At 39.0% G+C, this 15142-nt stretch overlaps 1 protein-coding gene across 13 annotated transcripts in view; it reads right to left on the bottom strand.

Moving 5' to 3' along the window:
• The window catches only part of hdac9b (histone deacetylase 9b), a 44744-nt gene that overhangs the window by 9739 nt on the left and 19863 nt on the right, over nucleotides 1-15142 (bottom strand). For 10 of the 13 annotated variants that reach the window (XM_042422747.1, XM_042422743.1, XM_042422745.1 and 7 more), the window contains 4 exons: nucleotides 5763-6004; nucleotides 5240-5417; nucleotides 3619-3751; nucleotides 3374-3495 (listed from right to left, as the gene is read on the bottom strand). In XM_042422747.1, the coding sequence (XP_042278681.1) occupies nucleotides 3374-3495; nucleotides 3619-3751; nucleotides 5240-5417; nucleotides 5763-6004 (675 nt within the window). Of the gene's footprint in view, nucleotides 1-3373; nucleotides 3496-3618; nucleotides 3752-5239; nucleotides 5418-5762; nucleotides 6005-7831; nucleotides 7911-15142 lie in introns of all 13 variants that reach the window. The other 3 variants (XM_042422753.1, XM_042422754.1, XM_042422755.1) reach the window with 2 other exon arrangements.

Below are 15142 nucleotides of genomic sequence, written 5' to 3'. Positions count from 1 at the left end.
CAACATACAGCTATACATAGGGAAGTGGGGCTATGACGCGGGAGCGCTGCAGGGAGGAGGAGAGGGAGCGGTGATGAGGGCATAGCTAGGAGAGAGGGCCAGATGCTGCTATTTCTGGCTTTTGTCAAAAGCAGCAAAACCTTCTTCCCTAATACGTGGCACAGACCTCTAATCCTGTGGGTGTGAGGTAGAATGAAAGCGAGCGAGGGAGGAAGAAAAGAGGTAGGAGAGATAAATGGAGAGAAAACGCTGTTGGGAGTCGTATGAATCTGCTTCACGCCCTGCTGCCTTGATTGCTTTCTATTTTTACACACTGCTGCCACCAAGCAACGCATCCCAATTGGTCGCCACGGGAACGCCAGACAGCAGCACGGGAACAAACACTTTCTCCCTGGTCTCCGTGGAAAAAAAATGCCCTGGTGCACAGTGCAACAGGAGGCAATGATGGCAGCCGTATATAAAGCATATAAACTCAAAACACCTGGGTCACTTCTGCTTCTCAGAAAACATACAGGATGCCTGTAATACACCTGAGTCATAAATCAATCACCTTATTACATTTGAAAGTGGTGGCGCAGAGCTAGTGGCTTTGCAGGTGAATGTGTTATACTATCTCCACTTAATCAGAATTTTAACTCCGCTGTCACTGTGAGTGTCTGCATCCATTACAGCCTGGACGTGGACAGATGGCTGTGTGGTTATGTACAAAAAGAGGTCTACTACACATTTTGCCTGACATTCCTGTGTAAATTGATGCTGAAAAGAATATTATCCTTGGTTGTATCAGTATCAGTGGTTTAAAGAGTAACTGCTCTATATGAAAAGTGTCATGAGATAACTTTTGTTGTGATTTGGTGCTATATAAATAAAACTGACTTGACTTGCTGCTCCGTTAGCATTGCAACAGTATCAATAAACTTTGTTAATGTTAGAGATTTCACATATTCCATGTTGTAAAATCAGCAAGTTAAATTAATGCTTCTGATATAAAACATTTCTATCATGGGGAATTTACACGCAAACTTTAATATGCTTTGGGCTTTACAGATTTACCTTTGTAGGATTATTTTTGAAAATCTTTCTTGCACCTGCTGAATTCACACATTTGGTAACTGGGTCAAGACCTGAGAGGGTGTTGCACCTCTTACTGCTAAGCTGCAACTATTCTTGCTACAGACTATCGCGTGCCCTCAGTCTGGTCTATTCTAGTCCCTGGAAGTGAAACAAAGAGGATATACACCCAAGTAAACAAGTAAATCACGTGAAATTCTTTAAACTATTTTTTTTGGATGAGTGAAATAAAGCAGAGGGCATCACGGCTATCCTGTTTTTAAGGATCATGTAACTATTAATAGGACACCTAATGATAGAGATCAAAGCACAGATTCTTTCTTTAAAGGTTTCAGTACCTATTAGTTCATAGTTGTTGTAGATCGGCAGGTTTTACTATTATGTCCTCTACTTGTACGTAATAAATAGTGTGCTTAACATGATGAAAGCTGAATTTGAATTAAAAATTTGTCTCAGGTTTTTGAAAAACCTGTTCTTGTAATGAGAAAAAACAAGCTTTTACTGGGTTCCCAGGGGGAGAAATGTACATACATTAAGCTTATTTGAATAAAATTCATATTTCATGGGCTGTCCATTGAAACATAAATGTCATATATAAGTTTTAAAATGGACCATACAAAATGTAGATCACTCATAAACCTCATTGTGAACCTAAACCAGAAAAAAAGATAGTGTAAAATGAAGCAGTGGGGAGTCAACATGGAGCATTGGAGTCATCTCCACTTTGTTTTGAGAGAGCTATCTTTGCTTAAACAAACAGTCTTGTTGAGGTTCATCCTGCCTGTGCCAGTCCTAACTCGGCAACACCTGCCAATCAGCTATCAGTGACAGCCGGTGGCTTGAGGGAACAACACTACCTTTGTGTATCCCCTTCGCGTGCCAAGCTCTCAGAGGACTTTAATGAAGACAGACAGGAAGTGGGGGAGGAAGGCCTGAGCAGGAAATGACCACATATAGATTCAGGAATCCAAAGAGCACGAAGTAGTTTTATCAGTGCAAGAGTCGGGCACATAAATGAGGGGATGATTTAACCATGAATGAAAGAATAAAACTGTCATGTTTGAGCAGCAGAGAGACTGAAATTTTATCTTCCAGTTATTTGTTTCAACTTGCCTTTTTGCATTCACGTTGAAAGGCAAACAATGCTGCCATAAACAGTCTCTCATATTGTTTTAGAAAACTGTCTTCAACTCATTATTGCACTTGTGAGGCAATCCCTTATTTTGTGGATCTAAAGGCATGTAAATATATATTTATAGGAGGTATTTCTCTGTTCTGAGGTTGGTATGATTCAACTAGAATTACAATAAATAAAAGCTCTTAAAGCTTTCATGCATTTCTAATATTTATTCTTGCCATGTAGCAACATTATTTTTGAGGATATAATTCTTTGATCTTTGATCTCTAAATTGTATATATACACAACATGACAGGTTTTAAGTTAAATAACTCAACAAGTATAATTGTTTTCCAGTGTAATTAAAAGAGACACAAAGGGGAAAAGAACATAATTTGGTGACCTCATTGCGGAATTATGAAGTTTTTACCCTGGCGAGCTCTTGTGCTCGTGCAAACCAAGAGACCAGGAGTTATTCTTATTTATACAGCCATCCCCAAAGGGTTCCTCTAACTTTAAACCAACAAACCTGAGCTGCTTTTTGGTGGGAACCTGTGTCCTTTCAAAACAGTTTTTAAAGCCCATAACTCAGGAGAAATTAATCCGCTTTAATTCTCCCATTTACTACTAAACAGTTCAAAGAGGCCTTGGAACGTGGTTTATTATTGTAACATAGGGACAAATATGGTTCCTTTTAAATAATGGCAAGGTAATTTCAGTACAAATAACAGTAATTCAAATTTAAAGGTGAAGTGAAAACATACAATTAAACTGTGCTCTGTGCTGCTATACGTTTTAGAATAATCCAAATAAAAGTGAGGAAGGTTTAAGTTACTTTTCTGGCATGCGTCAACCCTTATGAAAGTTTTGTGGTGAGCCCTGGAGGAATGAGGAGGGGGTGTAGGGGTCATAATGAGCCTAACTCATGTTATTAGCAGGTCATCAGCAACCTCAGGAAATACTCTGTGGGTACACCGACCTCTTGATTGACGTGGGTCAACAAGAGTCACTGTATTAATAAGCCAGCATAGCAAATAGAAAATTACTTATTGAAGGCAACATCTCAACACTCACAATGAAATCTATTTAACTAGCTGCGTGTTGATGTAGATTTATGTATGCATGTATGTGTGTTTGCATTTTTATGTCTGCGTTGTGTGTGTGCGTGCGTGCAAATTAGCAAACCTGTCTTCCTCAAGGGGAAGTCGTCCTTGCTCTCTATGGGTGATGGCAGAGTATACTGGCAGGTGGGGGATGTGCCGCCCAGAGGTGGAGAGCTTTGGTCCAGAGATGTATGGTGAGAGGACCTGATCACACAAGAAGCCATTAAATTTAAGAGAGTGCAATATGATATCATGATATAAATTATGTGATTTAAATATAGTATTTGTATGCCCTTCTGGCAGGTTAAAACAATAGGTTGTACTTACGTGTACCAGAGTTTTGGGTGGTGGATGAAAGAGTGATTGACTCCGTTGCTGGCAGGGTCCTTTGCTGATTTGCTTAACAGAAACTCTTGGAGTTTCTGCTTCACCTCAGTACTGGCCACTGCACCTGTGAGACCAAAAGACGGAATCACAAGAATTGGGGTTACCCTAGGGCTATGACTCATGATATACACTATTATGGCATAAGAATTATTACAAATCTAAATGTTACACTCTTGAAACTTCCAGCCTCTTTACTGATTTTGCTGTATCACATTTACCTAAAACTACCCCTAAAGTACATAAATTGAGTTTTTTCTCTTTTATTTTTGCTGATTGAGTTTACTTTATCTTCCAGAGCAGCCACAACTTATGTAGGAAGATCTCCCCCTAGTGGTCTAAGAGCACAATATTAGTTTCAAGCTGTTGAAGTGATACTGCAGAGGGATGTTCTTTCCTATTGGAGGGTTACAGTTGCAGGGCACAGTTTCAAATTACCTGACCTGACAAAGTCATAAATCTTGTCTATTATTAGCTATAAGGTAAAAACAGAAATGATATACTATATCTGAAGCTATTTTCATCATGCTGTTGAAAGACATTTTCTCCTAAATTTTAAGCTTAAATGGCACCGGCCAACCTTATGTCATCACTTATATATACTGGTTAAGTACCATTTCATCATCAGCAACACAATCATATTCAAATCATTGGCATCTTCTATTTTATATGATGAATTAAGTAATTTCCACTCTCTAGACTAGGAAACCTCTAGCACAGTTACTATAAATCTAATACTTAAAAAACCTTGTTTCTAATTGCCAGAAATACAAAATTAAATTGTCCTTTGGAGTAAGTACATGAACTTTTTAATCTGATTTCTTCACCACTGTATTGTGCAATGTTATCTAAAAGGAACATTAGATTTCGTAACAAGGGATGACACCCACACTGGATAAAATAACATAATTCACCATGTACCCCAAGTGGTATCTAGCCAGGCTAATAGTTTTAGTTTATATCTCATAAACACTTTTACTTTGTTTTTGTCTCTGTGTTTTGTTGTTAGAGCCCGGGAAGAGACCTAGGGCTATTATTGTCACAACAGCTAACTGAGACAAACAATTTAACAACAGGCCAAGGTGGGTGTCTGTCTGAGCCCTTGCAACCAGAAACCAAATAACTACTTTACTAATATAGGCTGCCACATGAGTTGAAAACTTTCCATGCAGTTCTTTGGTCTTAGCATTATTTCCACTGTTGTGAAGCTCAAAAAGCTCAAGTTTAGCAACTGTTGTGCCAACTAATCTTTAGAGCCAGGACATCTGAATATTATAAATAGTAATAATGATGATAGCAAAACATGTACATGACCCAGTGTGAATATATTGAGTGACTGAGTATTTTCTCAGCCAGTAGCCATTCAGCTACAGTAAACCATTCCTATCCTGCTGTTATATGCATATTTTGCTCAGGCCTCACTCTAAGGTAATGCATTAAAAAATGATTGAAAAGGTTGAGGGTTATGATCTGGGGGCCCCATGCGTGCTTTTGCCTGGGGCCCTCAAAATCACAAATTCCACCCCTGATGGTAATGGTGATGATGGCGGTGTCGAGCTCTTACTCTCTCGGGAGCGCTCCTTGCCCCTGAGGCTCAGGCTGGAAACATGCTGCTCTCGCCGATGCCTCTCCTGCTCCTTCTCCTGCTGGTTCTGCTGCTGCTGCTGCTGCTGCTGCTCCAGACGGCGCTCCTTCTCTGCGAGTTCCTGCTGCTGTTTCATGGCCTGGAGCTCCTGCTGGAGCTGAGAAACATGCGGGCCTCAAGTCAGCATGAAGAGAACACACTGATAAATATATTTTTAAAATGACTGGTGTCTGTGTACTTCTGCAGTTTCTGTTTTGCTGTGATGGACTATTCAGTACTCATCTGTGGAAAGAAAACTCACACTGTGCTGTGATGTATTGCTCAACACCCTGTCTTGCTGAGTTGTTTCTTACTTTCTGCACTCTGCACTCTTGTTCTGAGTTATAATGTTTTCTACTGATCTGCACTATGCCATGCTGTGTTGTGCTCTGCTGTTTTGTTCACTGTGGTACTGTGCTGTGCCACTGCTGTCCTCCATACAACTGTGTGGTGCAATACTGACCTTGAGGTGCTCCTGGAGCTGAGCCTGGTGCTGACGGGTCAACTTCTCATGCTGCTTCTGGAACTCGCTGATTAGTAGCTGCTTCTGGATCTGCTGCTGCTTCTGAATGAGGAGCAGCTCCTGCTGCAGCTGCCTCTCCCACAGTCCTGGGTCCGAGCCTGGCCCCACCATCCTCAGATCTGTGCGCAGGTCCAGCGGAGATAAGGGCTCCACAGCCAATGGCACGTCTGGTTTAATGTCCACTGTGGGCCGCAGAGGAGAAGCAGAGAGAATAAAAGAGAGAAAGAGATTAGTCATATCCAAAAAGCACCTATAATTTTATCAATTCCAATAATGCAACCACAGGTGAATGTATATAACATATTATTATCACATACTGTCAAGAGAGCAGGAGAGGAAAATTAGGCTTTTAAAAAAGGGACACGTTTTAAGAATTAGAGGGAAAGAACGAGAGGGAGGGAAGGAGAAGGGTCAGAAATGAGGAGTACAGCTTTCTCTCCAGCGATCCTCAGAAACCTACAATTATAATAGTTTCTATAAACAAACACTGGATCACATCCGTCAGCGTAGAGTCTACTGGGAGCAGCTGTATAGCAGACTCAATGGACATTTGGCACGAAATGTTGGAAGTGGTCATTTAAAGTATTTACATAAATCCTATCTTCCCACTGTTTGATAAATAAATAAAAGGAGTTCTTCTCCTTGTCGCTACCAGAACATCATGCAGATATTCCTTCTAACCATAAATGATTTAAAGCAAAGTAGTTTGCAAGCCTGGAACCAGCATGTGTTTGTGAATTCATAGTTCTGTGATATTTCCATCTTTTTATTATTATTATTTAATACAGGCAAATGATACACATAACACATGTGATAATATGATAACATGACAATATAACCTCACAAAAAAGCAATTGGAAAAAAGGAAAAAAGTAAATAAAAATAAAAGACAAAATAAAATGAATGTTAAAAGGATCCCTTAAAAATGGTGAGATTTTAAGAGAAAAAAGGGGAACAATTTGATGTCAAAAGTACACAGAAGATAATCCAATATTTTGCAATATTTTTTCATATGAATTATATATGTATTGCCTTTTAATCTTGTCAGGCTTATTATTCCAAAGGAACTTAAACATTTTTTGTTCAAAACATTTAAAGAAGGATGCCTCTGAAAGTGCTATTAAGAGATAGGCCAAAATGAACTGAGGAATTACGAGAGTATTAATCAATGTGATCTTTCCTCATTAAACCAGTATTTTCCCTCCCAAAGATTGTGAAACTTTTTCAATTTTCTCAATTTTTTGTTCGTAATGTATCTTAACTAGATCTTTTGGATTATCTGGAGTATGAATTCCCAAAACATATACCGAGCCGTTACTCCACTTGATTGTAGCTGGGCACTGTAGGTCGAAATCTGTACCTCTCAATGGTACTATTCTCATAATGGTGCATTTACCAAAGCTTGGCTTTAATCCAGATATTCCAAATGAATATCAAGTATAAGGGCATCTCATAGTGAAGATTTCTCAGGCTGCAGAAAAATTTTTGCATCATCTGCATATAATGTTTTTGTCTCTATCCCATTTGGTTTTAAACCTGTGATGCATGAATTATTTCTAATTCTAATAGCAAAAATTTCAATGCATCGTAAAAACAACTACAGAGACAGCAGACACCCCTGACATACACCTCTAGACATGGTGAAACTATTAGATAAATATTATTATTTACTATTTTGCTGGTTGGTTGGTTATACCACCATTTTATGAGGGTTTCCCCAAAATTAAAAAACTGAAGAGCTTTTTGGATGAAATCCCATATTAGTTTATCAAATGCCTTTTCAAAGTCAGCAATAAATAAAAGTCCAGATTTCTGTCAATTTTCATAATAGTCTATAGTATCAAGAAGATGCTGCATGTTATCACTAATAAAGCGCACTGAATGAAACCTGTTTGATCATATCTTATTATATCACCAATAATTCTTTTTATTCTCAATGCAATATATTTAGAGAGGATACAAGTATCACAGCAGAGCAGTGTCAGTGCTCTCCAATGTTTCATACATACAGGATCTTTGTAAGGCTCCTGTGGATCTTGCTTTAGGAGTAATGTGATGATGTCCTCTTTCTGTGTCTGATGATATTACCTGAGTGAGAGTAGTTAAAAATGCCATCAGAGGTTTTTTTTAATTTCTGTGAAAAAAGTCTTATAAACCTCAATAAGAATGCCATCAATCCCTAGTGATTTACCAGAGAAAGAATTAATTGCATCCAGTAACTCTCTTTCCAAAATTTCACCTTCACAACTTAATTGCTGAAGTGCTGAAAGTGACTGATCATAGTTTAGCGGAAAAAATAATTCAATATCAGAGCTGGCGAGAGACTCTGGCTCCTTCTCAAAAGAAAATAAAGCTTTGAAATAATCCACCTCCTCACACAATATTTCCTGTGGAGATGTAAGTATAACACCATTTGTTGTACACAAGTTCATGTTTTGCTTGCCCAAATTGCTTCGATTTAATCTTATAAAATGAGCAGTGCACTTCTCCCCTTTTTCCATCCAAGTGGCACAAGATCTATTGATGATACCATTTATACGCCCAGAGTACAAATTCTCCAGTTCCAGTTGTTTATTTTTTCATTAAATAAGCCGTTTCTAAGGAGGGCAGTTGCATTTCATCCAGCATTTTTTTTCAGTTCATTTATATCGTCCATTAAACTCCTCTCCTTTATCAATTTTTTTTTTTTTTTTTGGTTTCCGTGATCACATCTTGATGGCATGTGCTCTAAATGCACACTTAAAGGACTCCCAGACGTTGTGTGGGTCGGATGAATTTTCATGATTTTCAAAGAATTCTTATAAATTAAATCCTTTATTTTTTTTTCAATAAACATAGTGAACTGTAAAAGTGATGGATTGAATTTCCAGTAGCCACAGCCCCAAGGATGTTCAATGAATTGTTACAATAGCATGATCAGATCTTAAGCAGTCACCAATAATACATTTTGATATCTTGGGAACAAGAGGCAGGCAAACATGAGTTAAAGCTAAAAATTAAGAGGAAGAAAACAAAAAATGTAACAGCCATTCAGCCCATACAAACAGCAACAAAACAGGGAGAAAATCAGGAGAGTGTTTCATCCTGAGCCAATACAATTTTAATTGCAATAAGAAAACATGTAAACATTTGCACAATTGCTTTCACTCACATAGTCTGAGATTCTTCTCTGCCTCTTGCACTAAAGAATTTTTTGACTGATCTGTTGGTCCTTGTCCACTTCCCATTGTTGTCGCTGGTTGGTGTCCCGTTCCACGATCTGTGTGTCTTGACATGTAGCAGTCCCAGCTCCTCGAGAGCCTTTACCGCAGCTTGTGGATTTCTAAATGCCTGCGAGGTCCCATCTTCACTGAAAACCTTCAATTTGGCCGAGGCCAAGATGTGAGATTTTATATTCTTGGCCTTGAGTTGTTCTCTCATAGGTCTGTACAAGGCTCTCTGTTGTTTCACTTTAAAGGTGAAGTCATGATCAAAGAAAATATGCATACCATTATAGGTTAATTCCTTCTTCCCCCATGCAGCATGAAGTATTTGCTTCTTTGTTTCAAAGTTCAAAAAGGCAACAATTATCAGTCTGGTATGATCTTTGCCTTCTCTGTACATGCGGTGCGCTCTGATGATGATAAAGTCTCCAGTTTTTTGAGGAAGGCTGTCATATTGTTGCCTTCACTTTTCTCTGGTATGTTGAATATATGCACGTTGTTTTGCCTGGACTTGTTTTCCTGGTATTCAGTGCGTACTTCCATCTCCAAAACTTTGTTCACCAGATTTTTAATCGATTTATGGTGCAGTATTTCAGTATCATGTATCTCAGTGACCCGGCGCTCAACCTGTTCCAGTCTGTCGCTCATTTTTTCTACATCAAGGTGTAATTCTGTCATCTGTTGCATAATTGTCTTAATGTCTTTTTCAGTCTTGGCTCCAAATGCTTGGAAATCCATCCTGAAATCCTGGATCTCTTTCGAGCGAGTCCTTCATTTCGACCATCAGGTGTTTTATTTCTCCCACTTAAGCCATTGGGGAGATGGGTGCAACCAATTGATTGTTTGTGCGCTTCTTACTTGTTAGAGTTGTCTTTTACATCATTGCACCTGAACATAAATTCATACCCCGACACAGGTTAAGACATGAAGGCAAATGGAGATAAGTCAAAACACCATCTCTTTTTTTTTTATTATTATTATCTTGTGGGGTTGGAGAGACACACAGCTTTCACTCTGCCATCATTACCGGAAGTCCACCAGAAGTCTTTCCATCTTTGTTACTGAGTGCAGACACTGCAATATGTGCATCGGTAAGAAATGCATTTGTCTTTGACAACTAGAGTAATTGCCAGATACAAAGTGAGAGGGCATCCCTTTGGTCTCCAAGCTCTATAAATAGCCTGTTCCACAGAGAAAATCGATTGCCAGTTAAGAACATAGAAGACAGGGCTACTTCGTCTCTCTATTCCATAGAGGATGATCAGTGATTGTACAATGTTTTTCTTTATCATTTTTATCCCTGTGTTGTTTCACTCAAACTGCTGTATAAGCTAGCTACAGTAAGCAGTAATTGTAAACAGAATCACACCTTTGAACCAATTTTATATATTAAATAAAGAATGGACATTTAGGCCTATATTTGACCAGTGATTTAATAAAAATGTCCAGTTCTTAGAAAAAATTGCCTGTTAGTTATGCTGATCATGATGTGACATTCAAGGAAGGGTGCACATTGTCCAGACTGTATAATGTCTCTTCCATTTTGAGACCAGAGAAATATTCAAACCTACTTAAAATTCCAGTGGCTGGAGGGAGATTTATTGAGTGCATTCATTGCCTTAATCTTCTCAAGGGTCACATTTGAGGGAACAAATACAGGCAATGTTATTACGCCACCTGTTCAGTGGAAGCATGCGAGAAAACTGACACACTACATTTTTTACATTCACATAAATAATCTTGTGTTGCACACAACAAGTACATTTATCCTCATAAACTACAATAACATACCAATAAAAAAAAGAGTTTAAACCTGCCAAAAAGAAGCAGTGTCAGTCTACAGTAGCCATCAATTAAGAAGCAATGCCCTCCTGTTCACTGATGCTGTGAAGCACACTGGAGCCCATTTGTTTTGTCATGTAGCCTGTTTTTCATTGCCACCATTCCATGTGTATGCGGCGGTGATGATTATAAATAGAAACATAAAAGCAAGTGGCGCAATCCTGGTCTGTGACAACCCCCACACCCTAGTATCCACCACCCTAACTTGCCGCTGTCATGGCAACGCTGGCGACGTAATTATGTCTCCCCATCCTGCAGATATCGAGTCTCACTGCATGTCATCTCCTGCCTACAGTGGCAATGTGACATGTTGACTATTATATCAGCTTTTCAGCTCTTATATAAGAATGGAGTCCCCAGCAGAGAGAGACGGAGAGAAAGCATTACAGAACCCTCCAACACACACATACACAACACACACACAAACACACACACACACACACACACACAGTCTGTAGAGATTCAGTGGCTAAGTGATAACTTGTCTTAAAACACATTCAAAGAGTGAAGACAGCTAGAGGGGACTCCTGTGCTATAATTTTTCTCTCTGTGTTCTAAAAACAGCTCCAATCAAATGACGGAGGAGGGCAAGCACAGAGAACAGGCACCTGTAGCACAGACCCTTCTCTACTGACAGGGAATATTAATCTTAGCTTGTAAGTACTTGACAAAGGACTCTTTTGTAGCAGGCACTGTTCCAGGGGCAGCCGTGAACCTGTGAACCATTGAAGGGCTCAGAGAGTCAAACAGCCTTAGTGCTACTTTTGCCTAATGGACCTAAATATAGCAACAAAAAAACACCTGCTGCCTGGGAGAATTCACCACTGTGATATCTAATTAATCTCATATTTCATTCTGTACCCTCACTCTGACTGGCATTAAGGATCTCCACTTTGATCAGCACATCAAGCTGAGCCTCAATCAAAAAAATCTCAGATAGTGGTTTAACAGGAGGGGGGGGGGGGTGGGGGGGGGGGGTGGGGGGTGTGAAAGCTTAAGCCACCTTTGATAACCGAGGCTGTATGAAATGGCCCTTGAGGAAACCACAACAGCCTCATGTGCCTGTTCTATTCTTGTCCACTCACCGTCCACTGTGTTGGCAAGACTAACGCTGGATGGAATGACAATGTTGAGGGAACATAATGAAGTCCTAAAGGTAGGTAGGCATGGTTCCAGCTCAGCAGAAGCCTCTACCTAATGTATAATTTACAACGTTCCTTCCTCATAATTAACATTAATCTCTGTGCTGATTGTAGAACAGAAAAAATGTCAAAATGTGCATCTGTTTATGTACTTTACCCAACCACAGAATACATTAGAACTATATATTCACTGCTACAATTTTACAGTTAATATATTTAAGTGAAATGCACCCTGAAACTACTCGAAGCTGAAATCTGCTGTTTCTGTAATACAAAAATACTCCTTCGGCAGAGGAGAATACGGAACCACCAGTAACTAGGGCTAAATAAAAATGCTTTTCTGAGCAGGGTCTTAATATAGACAATGTGTGAAAGACTGTCACAGTTGTGAGGCCGCCTGCTCAATTTAACACAGGCAAAAATAAAAGCGCAGTGTTGCATTTATGTAACTTTCGGGTCACTTTTGAAAATGATCACTCACATAGAAGAGCCTGCCACTTTTAGGTTCAGTGGTCCAATAGTGCCATCAGCGATCATGACCCTTGATATGAATGCTCTTTTTTCGGGTGAAAGTGAGGTGCCTCCTGATTGGTGGAAGTGCACAGAAGTGTCTCTAGGCACTGGTAAACAAGAGATTTATGAATGACAGGTCCCAAATTTGTTTTTAGCACAAGGGAGCGACAAGCACCCTGCCCCATGCCCAAATTCCTCCCTGTGGAGGGCCTGCCAAGAGGGGATAGGGTGACTTATGGCCTGTGACCACACTCCCACTGCAGCGAGCACAGCCAGTGTCCCCAAAGTGTTTATTTCTATAACCGATCTGCCTCTCATTAGCTTTGGTGGTGGTTAGAGTGACAATCACAGCCTTAATTTGAGATGTTGGATGACTGTCTTTTTTGCCACAGGCCACATTACCAGGCTTCCCACCCCGGAGAGAGACCAGACACACATCATCAGTGACGTTACTATTATATGTAAAGTCTAAAACATATAGATACATAGAGTAAAACTTTATCAACATTAGTCACTACTTAGTTACGCTAAGACTAATGTTGGACTTTACACCTTGAATTCTGAATTTCGCCCTTTTTAATCATGCTAGCACTTAAACTGACAACTACCACGAGAACAGAGTTATTAATATTGTAAACATGAATATAAAGGGTGCAGCTATTCTTACACTTTAACAAATTAGCTTGCACCTACAGGTGCCCTTTGGCATCACTGAATAAGGCTAATAATATTCAGATTTAATGGGGAAAAAATTTGCTTCACAGACACATTATCACAGAGTTATATGCAAATGAATAATATTCTTTAATACACCAAACACGTTGTTTTTCGTGTTGATAGGTAAGTGCTGATGAAAAAAATTCACTTGTTATTAAAAATTATTGACATAAATATCTGTCTACACATTTAAGCTCAGTAGAATTACTTTTTAAGTAATTACAATATCACATAGTGCACATGTACTATGAGAAGAAAAGTTTCTCCTGAAAAATTCAGAATTAATTCATTACAAGATGCAAATATAGTTGTTACAGCTTTGCAAGAAATTTAAAAGCAACACTTGGATTATGAATGTTAAAAATCAAATACATTTATCTTCTCACTAATCTCAAATCTTTTGCCTCAAACAAATGTTATAATAATGTGTGTAATTACTATATAAATATGATGTTACATATGTTTACAGGTTGTTGCTTTTCACCAGTTTTCATTTATAACTGCTTTTTGGCAAATTAAGATTTGTACAACCCCAAAAACATCACCACAATTTGAAGTGTTGTGGGTGTTTAGTACTGGAGCACCCGCTGCTCCACTGGTGCTCCAGCGAATCACATTAGTGTGTATAAAAAATGTTTAGAGCATCTTAACCCAATGTGATACTGACCATAGATCATCTTTAGTGTATATTTTATTACTGAAATACCCGTTTTGGCTATATATGTAATGGCACACTTTGTGTTTACACTTTAAACATATTGTATGCTGGATGCATTTAGTAGAGATGGTTACTGATCTAAATTCCCTGTCTGAGAGTATAAATAGAACCAGAGATACAGAAGATGTTTGAGGGCAAAAATAAGCTGATGCTTGGGACTGCAATGTGGTGCTGGATCTCTCATTAAGTGCCTTGTTATTTTGAGCAGCTGGCATGTCTAAAGCAGGAAACAGGTCTTTATTTTTAAGACTCAGGCTCGTCCTTGCAGCTGAGCCAGGGCTGTGGCTTGCAGGCTATCTGCTAACAAAGAGAGCTGAGCTGAGCCACCAAGGGCCCTTTCGCTGAGGGGAGCCAGGAGTCCAGTCGTCTCCTGTCCTGCCGTCATGCCAAACCGTCTCACACAAACAGCAACACACAAAACGACATCTACTAAATCTTCATTCGAGCAAAAATAAAGCAGAAAATGCAGGATATTGTAGGTGATAATTAGCAAGTTCCTCTGTAAAGACTATCATTATCCTACTCTCTACGGACTGTAGACGCTACAGTCAATGAAATGCCTAATAAATCAATCACCAAGAGTCAATAGTCTAAATGCCTTGAGCCATAGCAACCCTTCCAACTAGAAGAAAAGCATCCAAGATCCTGAAAAAAACAAGCTTTAAACTGTGCTTTCTATATGATGCACATTAAGACAAAGGGACAAAATATAAAAAGCAACTAAAAAATTACCATTACCAATGGTTTTAAATAATACGTTACATCATTTTTATATGAGTAATTGTTTATCATTACTGAATCAAAATTATTGTTGCATGCTCTTTAGCTGTGAGCACTTCAAACATGAGACAACCTGAATAGATACAGGATACAGACAAGAGGACTTGAAAGGTGGAGCATTGTTATTGTCTGAAAGGTTCCTATTGAAGAGAGCTTGCATGATATTTTACATGATATCATGCACTCAGGGGGAACTAATTAGTTTTCCCTGGGTAGAGAGCCCATCTGAGTACTGTTTTTTATCAGAACTTTGATGTTACGGACACTAATCAAAATAAAAACAGGATTATGCCCTTTATTTTCATGAGCCACTTGAAATGTAACAGCAGAGAATATCATATAAAATGTCACAAAGTTTGCTTTAGCAACCTATTCACTAACCACTAATTCAGCTGACACAAGGAT

The sequence above is a fragment of the Thunnus maccoyii genome, chromosome 10 (genome assembly GCF_910596095.1).
Source record: "Thunnus maccoyii chromosome 10, fThuMac1.1, whole genome shotgun sequence".
NCBI classification, from domain to species: Eukaryota; Metazoa; Chordata; class Actinopteri; order Scombriformes; family Scombridae; genus Thunnus; species Thunnus maccoyii.
Note: the sequence above shows the minus strand (reverse complement) of the source record. Positions and strands in the feature narration are given on the sequence as shown.